General features: G+C 41.1%; 2 protein-coding genes across 5 annotated transcripts in view, besides 1 other annotated feature; both read right to left on the minus strand.

Moving 5' to 3' along the window:
* CG42750 (uncharacterized protein) overlaps nt 1–15,977 on the minus strand; it is a 115,960-nt gene that overhangs the window by 9,224 nt on the left and 90,759 nt on the right. The window lies entirely within an intron of this gene.
* Nucleotides 8,144–8,233: a mobile genetic element.
* On the minus strand, nt 11,850–15,973 carry Ptp36E (Protein tyrosine phosphatase 36E). Of its 3 annotated transcripts, none has more exons than NM_001299104.1 (2): nt 15,390–15,598; nt 11,850–15,164 (listed from the first exon to the last, which is right to left on the minus strand). In NM_001299104.1, exon 2 carries the CDS (start codon nt 15,081–15,083, stop codon nt 13,035–13,037), a length of 2,049 nt encoding a protein of 682 aa, NP_001286033.1. In that variant the 5' UTR covers nt 15,084–15,164; nt 15,390–15,598; the 3' UTR covers nt 11,850–13,034. The 3 variants fall into 3 exon arrangements, with proteins under 3 accessions (NP_001286033.1, NP_609872.1, NP_001286034.1); NM_136028.4 differs by having other exon boundaries at nt 11,962–15,167; NM_001299105.1 differs by having other exon boundaries at nt 11,962–15,973.

A 15,977-nucleotide genomic window follows, 5' to 3' on the forward strand; every position in this document is an offset into this window, starting at 1 on the left:
AGAAAAGGAACAATGTCATTAGGTAAATTTACTGTTAACATGCGTTATACTCATATCTTTAGTAAGGCCATATACTTGTGGCATAAAATGGCTAAATGGTTAAAAAGGGAATACTAAAGATATCAATGATGATTTTTCAAAAATAGAACGTTTAATCCTTACTACCAACTCCCTATTACTCACTCGCTTAATCCTTCAATCCCCGCAGGAGTATTGCCAATGATTAGCAATCAAACGCCAAACTGCAGCGAAGCACACTATTTACTCAAAGCTCAATTGCAGGTCATACAACTAGGTTTGCTTCGGGACACCACGATCCCTATCCCTACTTATGAGCTCTTTTATAAGACTCCCTACCGCACATTTTTCCAGCTTTTCACGATTTTCGGCACGCTCGAAAGAGCACGGAAATGCTCTCGTCCTTCGTCAGTTGCGTTTTGTTCACATTTCCCGGTCTGGCTGTCTATCTCACTGTCTGAGTCCATAATTGAGGCGCTTACTTGGGAGACAGCGAGTGGGAATGAAGGTGATGGGGAGCAATCAAAGAGCGTGGAAAGTGCTGGGGAAAACTGCAACTGGAAAAACAGCCCGGGGGCACAAGGTGCACATAGCAGATGCTCGAGTAGAGCACCAGGAATCCGACTGAGATAAGCAGGGAAAATGAGATACGGGAGATGCGATGAGGCAAAGCAAACACCAAGCTAGTGAAAATATGCGAACAGCGTAATGAAATTGTTGCAATAAATTGCTTGGCAACCAAGGTAGAAATTAATTGGATAAATATTTTGGTAATGCCACAAGATCCCAACCCAGGCAGAGAAAGTTAATTACAAGTTCAGCTGAGTTTTCAAATGAGTTTTCCCTTTCAGCTGAAGCTTTAATTTGCGTACTTGAAATTAATGCCGATTGAAAGTTACTTTTTTTAAATGGCACACAATTTTGGTGTTATTCAGCATAAAGCTTTTTAAAGTTGATCCAAAAACCTCAAAAACTACTTAAGCTCTCGATTCCTACGAAAGAAATTAATTGGACTACCAGCGAATAAAAAGCTAGCATAAAAGTATTGCAATGCAGTCGAGTAGCACTTCCAATAAAATATTTATCTTATTATTCGGCCAACTCTGCCCTTTAACGGAGCCCTTCATTTTAGCCCTTTTTCCACACACATCCAGCAAGCAGAAAATTCCAAATTTGCAATGCAAATTTGATAAGCATGTTATATCCTCTTCTCTGCACGGCCAAAAAAGAAAACTCTTGATGCGCCTGGTTAGCTTTTCCACCTCCCACTTTTCCGACTGTCTGACCTTCTGCGAACGCTGGCATTAAAAAGTCAAAAGTGGCAGCTCAGACTCCTCGCGCAAAAATGAAAAAAAAAAAATAACTAAAAACACTGTCTTTATTCTGTTACGGATATGTCAACATTCGGCTGGCGACATTGCGCATACGACGCGTTGAGCATACGTGCCACGTTAGTTAATGCATTTTTCAACTAACATTGACTTCGATTAGCTTGCTAAAAAATTCATTAAAAACTTTTAGCTGCCAAGACAGCGGCAACACATTCAACGAGCAGCTTCAGACTCTGGCAGGCGGGTTGAATATTTTATAAAGTGTCTTTAGTGAATAGCCACCTTTCTCCACCCCGGATCTCAATGCAGAGCACACAATTTGTTGCAAGCGAGCAAAAATCGAGCAAAAAACAACTCGCTAAACGTGCTGCAGCGGAAAAAAATCCAGGAGCTGCAGTTGGCCAAGATTGAGACTGGGAAATGGATGCTCCTGTTGATGGCGACGTCTGAACCCGCAGGGAAAACTGCTAGCAGAATCAGGCTGGAAGGAGGAGCGGGCGGGAATCTGTGGAAACTAATAGACAGCGACGTGGCTGTTTGGGATCTTGGCCCAAGATGGATGACAAAATGTTTGGCTAGAGCATTTACTTGGGGAGGTCGGGAGTTGAGAGGTCAGCCGGTTGCAGTTGTCAGGTGCAAACGTGAGTCCGCTCAGAAAATTGCCAATGTGGAAATCAATTTCATCAATTTTCCGTTGCTATTCCCTATAAGGGCGACTATAAAGTCGATTCGTTTTATTCCTTCTTAGCTATTTCTGCTAGAGCTCGTAACGGATTAGGAACTTAAACTTTAATGACAGCCAAATGTGATTTATTTGAACGATTATCGAACTGGAAACGTGACAAAAATAATGTTAAACAAATTGACACGAATATTTAGCCATGTAGAAGTAATCGATCTCGATTTGAAAGGCCTTTTGTTATAATTTCATTCGATTATCTAATTGAAGACATTTTCCACTGACTTTGGTTCTGTGTAATCAAAATTATTGATGAATACTCATAGTAGTCTTGAATACTACAAATTTTTCGCTCATATTTTCTCAAGCGAAATTGTCACACCTCTGCCATCTCCAGGGTATACCTTGTAGCACACTTAATCATTTCGACCCGAAAGAGATTGCCTGCACCCCAATTGGGGATTCCCCGCACAGCTGATTGAAAATGAGGAAATTGCTAAATGGATTTCGGCTGCTCTAGGCCGCCCTTTTTGGGCTCACATCAAAGGGGGTGCACAAATCTCCACCAGCAGACTGAAATTGTGTCTTAAGCTCGACTCAACATGCATTAGCAACACGCTGCTGGGCCTATCGCAGTGTTAACAACGAGGGGGTCAAAAGGGTGCGGGCTGCCTGGCGAGAGGTTAAAGGTTGCTCAGCCTGTCGAGGGGCCAAACAAAAGCCGCTTTTGCAGTTGTTGTTACAGTTGAATTCAGGAAGAAAAAAGGTTGGCCAAAGAACGAAAAAAAGACAAAGCCGTTACACATGTGTCAAGGTAATAACGTTGCCTGAGCCACAACCGGGAATTGTCGAGGGGGTGGCACAAGATATGCCACTCGCCCGCCCGGCAATTCCCATAGCCCATCTGCAAGCGGGGTCGAAAAACTAGAGGTTCTCCTTTCTACTTCTCTTATATCTCCACCTTTTTTTAATATATCATTTATTTATTCCTATCCATCTAATAATATTTTTGGAATTATATTTTTAAGACAGGTTAGGTACTTTATAGCACATAAATCAATTATTGTATACAACTATAACATAGATTTAAATATAAAATTATTTTAATAATTACTATAAATATTGGCGCACTTATTTTGCTGGGTAAAACCTATATGTATATTTAAATACTTCATTAATTTTTTAAAAGCTCCTAGTATTTCGCTTCTGACTGTGCTATTGCCATCTTTGTCTGTCGACAGGTGTGCACAATTTCCAGTTGAATCTCAGTTAGCTTCGGAATTGCCGGATTGGGCTGGGAGTAGTCTGAAATGGGCATACTGAATGGCCGGGGTTGAACGGAGAACTACACCTAAGCCCATGCTGCCCATTCCTATTCCCATTCCCCGGGTGTCACATTTTTAGCCCTTTCATACGTGCCCAGACAATGGTAAAAGGGTCAACACTATTTCGGGACTCTGCACCTCCTGTGGGGCTTCCTTTCCCACAACTCCACTACTGCGATCCTTTTCTCTCAGATTTGAGCGCATGTTATTGGCCGGTGGAAAGCTGTGTAAATAGCATTTAAATCCCAGGTGTACTCCACATCTTTTCTGATCTTTGACTTGTTGGGAATTTCCAGGTCGGGGAACATAAAGTGTCTGTGATATAAATACGATTTAAAAGGATGGGATTATTTGGCAGATTTCGGTGCAACCAGACTTGAGAATAATTTACAAATTGTTTCTCCAAATTTGCATCCCAACAATTTCAATAAATCCATAGGAGGCAAAATTCTCATGCCGGCGAAACTCCCCCAAGGCATTTCTCACATTTCGTGATGGATACTGCAGAATATTCGAAATTGAAGTGCTCTCGACAACAATTTGCATCGGTCACAAAAGATCAAGCACACCTGCGCTGGACAACAATTAAATCGACACAAGGGATATCACTTCGTTGGACGAGATGCGAGAAACATTTTAAATTGAAAATATTTTTCCATTGACACTGCTGTCGACCGCAGAGCCCTGTCCGAAATATAATTTGAAGCAACGCAAAAAAGGGGAAAAGAAATGGCATTCCAGGCAAAAATAAATGCAGAGCCGCATTTCTTTGGGGAGTAGACACACAGTTTATTGATTGTGCATTTAAATATTTTATTGCATTCAACGTAAAACCGCAAACTAAGTTGCATATAGTTGCCGAAATACTTTACCATGTTTTATGGCATTAACCCCCCTCCCCATCAACACACGCACGAACACTCTTTCCATTCATTTTGGATTCCTGAATTTATATAGTGCCAGAATTTTGAGGCAATAATTTGTTGCCTTTTATCTGTTCGGATGTGTGCCTAGTTTAATTAAAATGGCCATTCACCTCTTGCCAAATATTTTTGCCAGCTTGGTCCATAGTTTTTTGTTTCCTTAGGTAATTAAATTAAGCTGCAAATTCTGCAAATTGCTTTTATTGTCCCGAATTCTATATAAAAGATAAAATGCGGTACCAATAAGTGAAAAAATAATTCAAAAGAATCTTTCAATGAAATTCTGCTTCGTTGCTTCAAATTCTTGTTCACGTGTCGTATACGTAATATGCATTGAAAGGTTATTATATGGTATACATAAATTTCCAGTTAACTAAGTGTTTAAGCAGTCATTAAAAGATTGTTGAAATTTATGAGTTCCGTGCCATTAGAGCAATCTGTTTTAATGAATTTAAAGCACTTGTAGAATGAACGAAATAAATTGTCTATCATTTACAAAAAAATATAACGGTTAAATGTCATTTTTATCTTTTCAGATGATTTCAACCTCAATTAAAGCAGTCGAATACAATTTCATATGAGTTTCATTTAACCTTTTTCCAAAATAAAAGTGCCTAAAAGCCCACAAAAATGTTTTCCGCTCAGACGGACCTTTAAGGTAGGCGTGGCACATCCTGCACCGCCCCCTTGCCAACTCGGCAATTAATTAATGCTCATTAGTGGAGGAGCAGAGTCTCTGACAGGACGAGAGTCACACACACACACCCATATGTACACACAGACACAAAGGGACGACGCATAAAATTTGATAAGCATTTAAGCATGTAACTCTGCACTTCCGGCTTGCCGTGTGCGTCAGTATGGGTGCGTGGGTGTGATGGAGGGGCACAGATAGAGCTAAGAGACAGTCAACTAATGCACAGGCTGCAATGATTTATTATTAGGTAGCTAAATTATTCACGCGCCCGGTTTTCGATGGGGAACGGGAGTCTGAGTTGGGGACGCAAATAAAGATTAATGATGGCGTTGCTGAATTTTTGCACGCCCCAACCAACCTGTCAGCCCTGTCTATTTAACTGTCTAACCCAACCGAGTCTCAAAATATACACTTCAAAAAATTGAATAGAGGCATTAGAAATTTGGGAACACGAAATATTCAAGCCAAAAATATTTTTTACATTTATGATAATAGGAGTTGCAGTTACTTTATTTATATATATTCCCATATAGAATTTTAAATGAATGTCTATGTCACAGTGTACTTAACTAAAAATCTTGACCAGATGTTATTAAATAAATATTTAAAGATGAGTTAAAAATCGCAACACAATACATCTCATTAAAAATATGTTTTGTAACTTACTGTTAAGAACATGAATTTGTAAGTCTTACACCATTTGTTCTATAATAATAATGCAAATTTTTTGATCTGTTGATTTGTGCAGTGTAGTCAGCTCTTTCCCCTCTGACCCCCTGCCTTTCACCCACTTTCTCTGTTGTTTTTGAACGCTCCTTTTGTGCAGATTTCCGCATCCATCGAGGAACATATTACATTACATACAGGGCAGCCTCGTCATCATTCGCATCGTAATTCAGTTGTGCGTGAAATTTATGCATACGTGTGTTTGCTTATGTATGCGTGCATATAGATGTGTGCATATGTATTTGTAAGCCCAAGTGTGTGGTGCTATTCCATCTGGTTTTTAGCAGTTGGCTCTGATCCACATGTTTCATTTACATTTTTCCCGCAAACTCTGTGTTGCTTCACCTTTGACGCTTTAGTCGCGGTTCGTAATTCCCATTAGAGTAAAATCAGTTTGTGGGGTCGTGGAAAACCCGCTTTATCGAGGTGTATAAAGGGGAAGAATGCGGCACGATTCTGCAAAGGGAACTCGTCTCATGCATTTTTGATGTGGTAATCTTTAATGCAGTTGGTATTTTTCATCAAAGGTGAACTAGCTTTTCCTGAGAGTTATAAAATAGTCACATTTATTCTAGTTTGCCTACAAAACTAGCAGAAAGCATGTTAATTAAATGAATCTAGATGCACGGATCACAAATTGACAGGCATCTAATACTCTAAGCCACATTACAGTATTTCGGATATGTCTGACATGAGCCACATCCTTGACCGGAATTCACCATCCGCTCTACGCCTGATTAAATTAATAAAATGTAGGCTTAATTTCCTCCTGTTCTTGACTCGTCAACTGCAAGTCGAAGAACTATATATAGTGTGTTCAATATGCTGATAGCTTTCTCCGCATTCAATGATAACAAACAATAATGGGGCAACAATGAAGCATTTTCAATGCCAATGGGTAAACATAACTTAATACAATTTCAGCTTATTACTTGAAGTCCACACTCGAAACCTTTGATTTGATTAACATGAAACAACGACTGTCTGGGGACCGATTGCTGTGCCAACTGCTTGGTAATCGATGCTGGGCCAGTGCATTTTGCCTCAAACACAAATACAAATACAATAATTTTCAATTAAACTCGAAAAGTGTTTTGCAATATCCGTAGCCAACAGGCAGCAATAACAATAAGTGAAACTGGCATGTTGGCAATTTAGCACACAACTCGCCTTCTGACAGCAGCTGCCTTGTGGCCAGGGCGTTGTAATTTTAATTAAGAAGGCCGACCGAAACCCACCAGCTTCTTGGTAGCCTCATGACTCAAATATTCATCCAGCTGGCCAAATGGTTGATGATGATGGATAGCAGAAACTGACACACGGGTCGGGATTTGTGGGCAGTATGATAGTTGAAGATTTCTCGGCTGAGTCACAGCTCAAATATAATTTTCTCTTGATTTTCAAGCAATCGTGTAAAATGCGTCAAAATGGCCAAACTGATTTTTCCATCTGAGCACTGGATAATGCAAATTCTATTCGTTTCATTTTGAAATCATGCTGCATGTATAATCACTGCACAATACATTTACGAATTATTTTCTGTGCACTCGCAACAGCTCGAATTGCATTTAATTAAACGCTCAAGAGGCAAATTGCAGTCAACACTTCTGCTGACACCAAACAAAGAATCCTTTGTTTCGCAGTTAATTTCGAGTAGTGAAATACTAATTTTATATGCATTTCCACAAGAGCGTAAACAAAAATGAACAGCCACTGCTTTTGTTGTGCACTCATAATGAGCTTCCCCCGCTCGGTTGCTGAACAAATTTTGTGGAGCTTTTTGCGAGTCCTATATGGCATTATATGGCATATACATAGTTCATAGTTCCACAGACCACCCATATGAGTAGCATTTGACATGCAACGAACTCTCGCGCCCGTCTCAAAACTCAGCCCGCTGTTTATATTTTGTTCGGCTCTTGTTCATTATGTATTTAATTACGCTTTTGTGCATTCTACAACGCACATGCACTCGCTAAGCCGCAAAAAGTTGGGCCAGAGCATGGAAAAGTTGCGCTGAAGGTGCCCAACTCCGCTCCTGGAACCCTTTGTCTACTTAAATGTCATTAACAATTTTTGCAACGCCCCGACAACTTGAAACTTTACGTGTAAAATAATCAAATTATGGTTTAAAATTTAATTAAATTATTTTGAAGAGCAGCGTGTGGGGTAAACATAACTACAACTATCAACAGGAAAACAACAATGTCTGTACCAAATTAAAAATGAAATGAAATAATCGTACAATTTTAAGCCAGTTTTTTGTAAACATACAATAGAGTTTAGGAGCGCATTTCGCAAAACGAATTATCTCAATTACATTACTAGTTCAATTGCAATTTGAGAATTTAGTAAGAGAGTACCCGTTACTCAGCTACTGGGATTACTGGGATTAAAGTTTTTGAGATTTCGACGTTTATACGGAAGGACAGACGGAAGGGCGGGAATATATATACTTTATATGGTCGGAAATGGTTCCTTTTACCTGTTTCATAACTTTCAACGAATCTAGCATACCCTGTTACTCTACGAGTTAAGGGAAAAAAAATTCCATTGATCTTTCACAAAACCAAACGAATGGGCATAACAATACGTTTATAATTAAAATGTACACTCCCATTTATGAAAGCAATTAAGTAAGCGCCTCACCTTCTTTGCCGACATTTTGAATGTTACGTAATTAGTAAATGTTGCATTGTAAGTATGCTGGTACAATTGTTGTTATTGATGGTGATATGGCATATGCCATTAGACAAATCAATAAATATTTGATTATATTTGTTGATTTGCAATTATTTGGTTGGATGTAATGTATAAATTACAAATCGCCAATCAATGCGTTCAACCAGAAATGCGAAATAAATATGAAATAAATTATAAAATAATGAATAATGAATATTTGGTTTCAATTGGTGAAATTAAACATTGAATTTAATAATTATTATTTGTGCACGATTTTTAAATGCTAGGCCAGTGGAAGAAACTCAAGTCATAAACTGACCTAAAGTGAAGTTTTGTCATGCCTTAAATTAATAATTGCCATAAAACTTTAATTTTGTTGTACAATCACTGATGCCCGTGATTATCTTTAATGATAACAATTATCCTGCCTGCCTGTCGAGCTAATTTCCCTGGGAGCCTTGAAAATATTTTTATATTTTCCCCCAATTGGGCGCTATTCTTTGCAAAGTGTCTGGTATATCGTACGAAAATTGACTCTATTTGTTCCGCCGTCTATTCCCCAAAGTTGGGAGGGCGGGAAGTTATTACCCCCGCAATGCAGAAATTGCAGGTTGTATTATTAGCCAATGTTTGAGCTCCTTGTTCGGCTAATTCAATTATGCACCGTCTTCGTGTATTTGTTTAGCTTCCCTCAACTGGAGTGCAATTGCAGTGATGCCCATTACACACCTGTATGCACTCACTTCTTGGCACTCAGTCACGCATGCGACCGCCATGGCAGCAAAACGAACCGAAATGAGTTTATAACAAGAATAATAATAATATGTTGGCAGCATAATGCACAAACATTCTGCCATTTATATACGCCAGCCAAAGGAGAGGGAAGCGAGGAAGTAGCCAGCCCAAGGGGCGGGCACGTAATGGAAATGAGTTAAAAAGTGTTGGCCTTTAGCCTTTCACATATGCTGGCTGGTATGAAGAGGAGGGAATGGAGAGGGTGAGGAAGTGGGCCTTTACACGTTCCACGTGCTCGGGGTGAAAATGAGTGGCACTAATTTGATGTGACATGGAATTAAATTTAAATAATTAAACACATGCCTTTTGTGCTCCTACTTTTGGCCTGGGGCTTCATTTGCAACGCCCAACCTCTTTTTAAATTATTTTCAAACCAGCTGCGCTGTATTCTAGAAACGGGAAATGGGTATCGATTCGGAACAAGAAATGTGCTTTTTAGACATTGAAACCTTTTGAAATATACTATATACTATACTATATAATGTATATGAACAAATAAATATAGCATTGTATTTAAATTCTCACATCTCAAATCCGTTTAACTTTCTTAACTTTTCAATACAAGCTTATGAGTGGAAAACACCTCTAGGCAAATCAGCTCACTTCACTTGAATGTTTACAAATAAAGCAACTCTTGTAGGTGAGCGCATTGGAAACAATTATGCGAATAATAACGCACTTGTGTGCGATTATTTTGCCCCTCGGGGCCTTAGCATACTTTTCAGCGTTCCAATGCATTGGCTCGGTGACAAATTGCAATTGAAACAAAAGCGTATAAATGCCTGTTTACGTAATGCGCTCTTTAATATTTAAATAGCTGCGACAAATATGCGGCCCAGGAATTCCCCGGTTAATGAAAAATGTCGAATCAAAACCAATAATTTCAGTACACTGCAGTGTAGAGCGCAAGGTGGAGGGGGTGGGGAATTCACATCAGTATTGTGCATGCCAGGCTATAGATTTAATTAATGTTAACACGACGACTTTGACAGGCAAACAATACAAATAGTTTGAGTCCATACACAGGCGCTTGCACGGGCACAAAACGCACACAAAGAGACTGCACTTGGCCCTGCTGATGACTGACAAATTGAAATGGTCGCTTCCTGCCGCCTAAGTGACTGACTTTGACTGGGAATATAAAGCTATATGCTCGTATATAGCCGGCGAGTGTGCTCGTGTGTGTGTGTTGCATTTGCTTAATGTCCATTGTCCTGCACACACTCATAGACACCCACAGACACACACACACACACAGCAAGGCAGGAGTTCTTGTCATGTCTGGATTTTGCAGCTGCCATTTGGTTTGTTGGCACTCAAGTTGACTGGCCGGGTTTATTGTAAACATGTGTGCTAACAACTCAGGATGCTTGGGACAACAACACACATTTGCCACTAAAACTGTGATTTAATATGGCCAAGATTAAGGGAGACCAACCAGAAAACCCCATCAATAAGCCTGGGCACATATGTACAAATATCTGCAAACGTCTCTCAAGCGCATAAGTAAACCTTTACTTATCATTTATAAAAAGAGTATTTCAAAGAACCTGTAGAACCCTTGACTATATTCCTATATTAATACTACTTAACTGTAATTTCATCTTGTAACTATCACCTAACTTTAAAATGTGAGCAAATAATAATATGACAAGCTTTAATATTCAAAGTACACATAGAGTTATACTTCAGAAGTTTTCATCAACTTCGTTTCCATAAAATTCAAATTTTGCCAATCCACTTTGATTCAGTTTCATAACTTTATGTGCTCGCCATAAATTGCCATGCAGATCCCCCAAATTAATTGCCACTGACTTTTTAATTAACTAAAACTAAATTTAGCCCCCCGCAGCCCCCTGAAATTTGTTTGGCCACGCGCTGGTCTTTGTATTAATAGGTCGTAAAGATAAATTTCCAAAAGCTAATTGGTTTATTTGTCTGGCATAAAATTTGGCCCCAGTCATGGTAAAAATTTCCGCGCTGCATGAGTGCCACAATTAAAGCGCGGAAAACAATGCCAAAAATTCGATGGGAATAAAGAAGAGCCATATGTATACATAAAATGGAAAACTTTCTGCCTCTCAGTCAGGTTGAGTTTCGTTTCGGTTTTAAATGTTCGCTTTGGATTTTTACACAGTTTTTCAATTTCATATTGCGCACTTTTCTCGCTTTTCCGATATTCCGATTTTCCGCTGATGTCATTGCGCGCCACGAAGTTTTACTATTATTGCCGTTGGTTTTATTGCCGACTAAAGCAAAGTGTGTTGTCATTTATCGATTTTATAGCAACCGCACACGAATCCCTTCACCCTTCAACCATCACCCCTTACCTCATCACCTATCCATCCAGCGCGTTCCGTGGCTTATCGAATGGCCATATCTGTATGGACAACGCCTCTGTTTGATTTGCACGCATTAAACTGTAATCTGGTCAAGGTTTATGTGAATTGTTGTTTTGGCCCTCCCTCTGGGATCGCTTAATGCATTGTTTATATCCATTTGCCAATTCATCTGGAACCACTCTGCCCAGCAATGATCTCAGCCCCAGAAGCGGGAGGCGAATATTTTGATTGATATTTCGACTTTATGACTCAGTAGTGGAATGCAAAGATCTGGAGCGGAATGATCATTTGGGCATTAAGATGAATGTAGAGCACTGGTACACGGAAATTTACTAGCAAACTTTCCATGACTTAGCCAATTTAAGAAAGTTTACTAGTGAATATAATGCAACTAAACTTAATATTTTGCTAATTACCACCACCTTGAATTAATACACACATTTGAATTTTGTTTCGTTTCATATTTCTCGGCTTCAGTTTCGTTTCATTAGCCTAATCCAATACAATTTGTCAGCTTAATTTCTACACATGTAGATTGGTTTATACAAAGAATAAAATGGACAGACGCACATTTATACACAATGTAAAAAAAAAATTAATTAGAGTTACAACAATAAATGTAGGTAGGTTTGTGTTTCGAATGCATAAATGCGAAAATAGAGGAAAATCATGATGCGAAATCATATACATACATGGGTATGTATTTCTGTTTGAGTGTTTTGTGAGTTTTATAAATAAGCATATATAAATAAGTACAAAGTTTGTTCACTTCAGCACGTTGAAGTTTCCCCTTTATGTGGCTCAATAAATATTTGTTCTTTAACATGAATAAAAAATAAAGTTCTGTCAACAGTAGTGGAAAACGTAGCGAGTTCCCATTTACAACAGTATATAACATTCATATATATATATATATATATATATATGCATATGTATTTATGTATAAATAGATTCATAATAGGTATATGTAGTTAGATATATATCAACAATTGCCCAGGTAGCAAGGTTTAAGAGTAAACGTAATAATAACTACAGATATAAATATAAATTTTAATGGTAATAGTTCTCTGTTCCTATCAATTCATTTCATTACTTCAATCTATACTCATAATCCTCATCACACATATCGTATCGTCCTGTTTATAACAACAACAACTAGGGTTACAAATGGCACATACATTTCAGATCAAAAAGCTTATACATTATGTAGTAGTATCATTGTTTTATGCTCGAAAAACAAGTAAAAAGTATCTTTTCAGTGGCGTGAAATTACATTTCGACGCTCGTAACAACAAAATTCATTCCTTCTCTGGCTTTTGTGGACAACAAAAATACTCAGTATTATTGCTTTAAGGCGGTGCCCGGAATTATAAAGAAGAAATCCAGGCATCATCAAATGTGGACCACAAGTATTTCGGATCATTGTTAACCATTGTCGAAGCACCAGCTCCAGAAAAAAAGTAGCAACAAACCAGTTTGCAAATAGTACGCTCCATGGCCTCGTCCGTGTCCCACTTCACTCCTTCTTGTTGAGGAAGTGGAGGACATAGTGGAGCACCAGATCGTAGCAGTACTTGTACTCCGTCATATTCTCGACTAGCTGAGGACGATGCCGGCGCACAGTCTTCACCGCTTGGAAGACATCGACCTCGCCGTGCTGGATGACCTGCTCGATGCACGCATTCGCGGCACAGTAAACACCGGCACGACTGCGACCATCGGGCGAGACAACGCACACAGGCCCGTAGTCGACCTTGTTCCGCCAGATCTCGACCATGTTCATCAGGTAGACCAGCGAGTTCGTCGAGCTGGGCACCTTGTGACCCATGGGCCAGCAGGTCAGCTGGAACAGTTGGACGGTTCGTGTCGGGGCCTTCACCCCGGCCATCATTTCGGTCAGCGAGACGATCTTCTTGTTGATCTTGAACTCCCATTGCTTGATGTTCGTATAGCTCTTGGACATCACATAGTGCACGGAGAACACCGGTCCGTACTTCTCCATCTTCGATTTGTTGGGCCAGAACGAGGGATACTGCTGCGATTGCGAGGGCGGCTGGCACAAGACTACAACGGCCGAGCACTCCTGGTCGTAGACCAGGGACCAGAACTCACCCAGCGTATGCTTCATGGGCCATTCAGTGACTATGTACTCCCTGGGCTTGGTATACCCGTCCACGAACACCGAGTTTATGTAGTCCGTAAAGGCATTGCCCTGGAAGGAGGTCAGGTAGGGCCGGAAGTTATCGGGTGGTACGCACAGGACATCCCTGTTCTTCTCGCGATTATCCGCCCGGTGACCGCCGGCGCAATCGCCTATGGTGAATCGTGGGGTTTGCTTGCAGATCTGATCGTACTCCGCCTGATATTCGTTCATTTTAGTGCCCGAATTCCTCCTGGCCTTGGCCTTTAAGCGATCGGAAAGTTCCGAGACCGGGAACCAGGTCTTGCCGCAAATAATGTGCTCCTCCAGGGTGTCGTATATAAACTTATATTGCTCCACATTCTCCACCAGACCCTTCCGCGATTGCCTTAACTTCTTGAGGTAGCCGAAGACATTGAAGCACTCCTCCTCCTCCGCCAGCTCCAGGTTGGCATCGATGGACATATAGACTCCCGATCTGCCGCCGCCATCGCTGCAGTGGACCAAGATGGGACCCCTCATGTCGTCCTCGTCCTTGATGATGTTGCCCACGACAAGGCGAACTCTCCTCCGGAACTCCAACAGGGCATTGGAAAAGGGACACGAGTGGGAGTACCATTCGGTGTAGTGGAACTGAAGGATCAACCTCTCGTCGGTCACCTCCTGCTTTTCGTTCATCTTGTAGAGCCTGAAGGTTCGTATATGGAAATTGGCCAGTTGCTCCTCCCTGACGATATTGATGAAGATATCGCCGTACTGCTCGTGAACCTCCATGTTGGGTGGCCAGTACTGGTGGCACATTACCTTGGCGAAGTCAAAGGTCTTCGTCAGCATAACAATGGCACTGATGTTTTCCTGCCAAACCATTCGCCAGTAGGCCTGGACCGTCTCCTCGACAGGTCCCTGTGTCACTATGTACGCGTTCGGCTTGAGCAGGCTGTCCACATAGGAAGCGTTCACATAGTCCGAGTCCTGCAGGCCACCCACCTTCTCCAGCACCACCCGATTGTAGTCATAGGGAATGCACTTGGGATTCTGGTTCTTCTCCAGGTTGTTCTTCTTCAAGGCATGCCGACAGGTGTTACTCTCCACCTTGGCCGCAGTTTGGAATTCCAGTTTGTAGAGGACCGGGAACTTTCTGCGCAGATCGCAGAGCTTGAGAAAATGCCTGATATCGATGGGTCCGTTGGGTATCGTCTTGGACAGAGAATTGTTCTCATCTCGTGCCTCGAGCTTTATCCTTTCAAACGACAGCAGTCCGCTGTTGAGCATACTCAGTTTGATGGTGTTCGGTATGGAGACGATGGCTCGGCTTTTCCTCTGCTGCTTTTCCACATCGTCGTAGCGGGCAGATGACCTCGACCTGTGCTTTCCAGTCTTACCACCCCCCGCCCCACTACTCCCACCACCCGTGGCCGCCGTCATATCTGCTCCTGCTCCTGCTGCTGCTGATGCTGCTGCTGGTGATTTTTCTTCGTTTTCCGCTGCTTCTGGCTTTCCCACAAGCTGCTGCGTTGTCATCATCAAAATCACGATGCCAGAAAGTGTCGTCGTCGTCGTTGTCGATGTTGGTTTTTCGTTATTTTTGTTCGATTCGTGTAGAGGAGGAAGTAGTCGATTAGTTCCCTTGCCTCTGCATTTTCAGCGATTTTTCTTTTGGGTTAGTACATATTGCATTCCAAAAAAAACATGGGCGGGTTAGTACTCGAATTTGTTAGCTAATTTGTTCACCTTTTTGTGGCTTTATGTGCGTTGCGTTGCGCGTTTTGGTTCGTTATAAAAAGAATTTCGTGTATATTCTGTGTATATTCGTATTTTCTTGCTTTTCCGTCCTCCCTCTCGTTCCCTCGATTTTCCATTCACTTCACAGAAATAACGCGACGAGTCGATTTTCAGCAGCTGCCTCCTCGTTGTTGGGGCGAAAATCGTTCGGCGACTGAATCCGCTGCGCCCCAAAGAGCTGATTCGCATCGAAACTATCCGTTTCCTACCGCAAATGCCGAGGGAAACTCGTGGCCAGAGCGAGAAAAAGCCAGCCAGAGAGCCGCCGAGCGGGAAAATGCTCACCAGAGAGCGCGTTTTCACCATGGCCCATGTGACTGGCGCCACTTGATGGGCGCAACAGCGGTGGGGCGGGTATTTTTAGATGGCGCGGGTGGACAGCGCTAAGTGGCCACCGTGGGTTAATCGATATCGAAAGTATTATAATTTTCTATTTTCCGACATTTTTAAGAAGCAAAAGGTGAAGTTTAGAGTGCAATTTCTTATGAGTTAGAGTTATGTTTGATCCTCATTTCTGATTTTTTTCAAATGATTTTA

This window comes from Drosophila melanogaster, chromosome 2L, assembly GCF_000001215.4.
Source record: "Drosophila melanogaster chromosome 2L".
NCBI lineage: Eukaryota > Metazoa > Arthropoda > Insecta > Diptera > Drosophilidae > Drosophila > Drosophila melanogaster.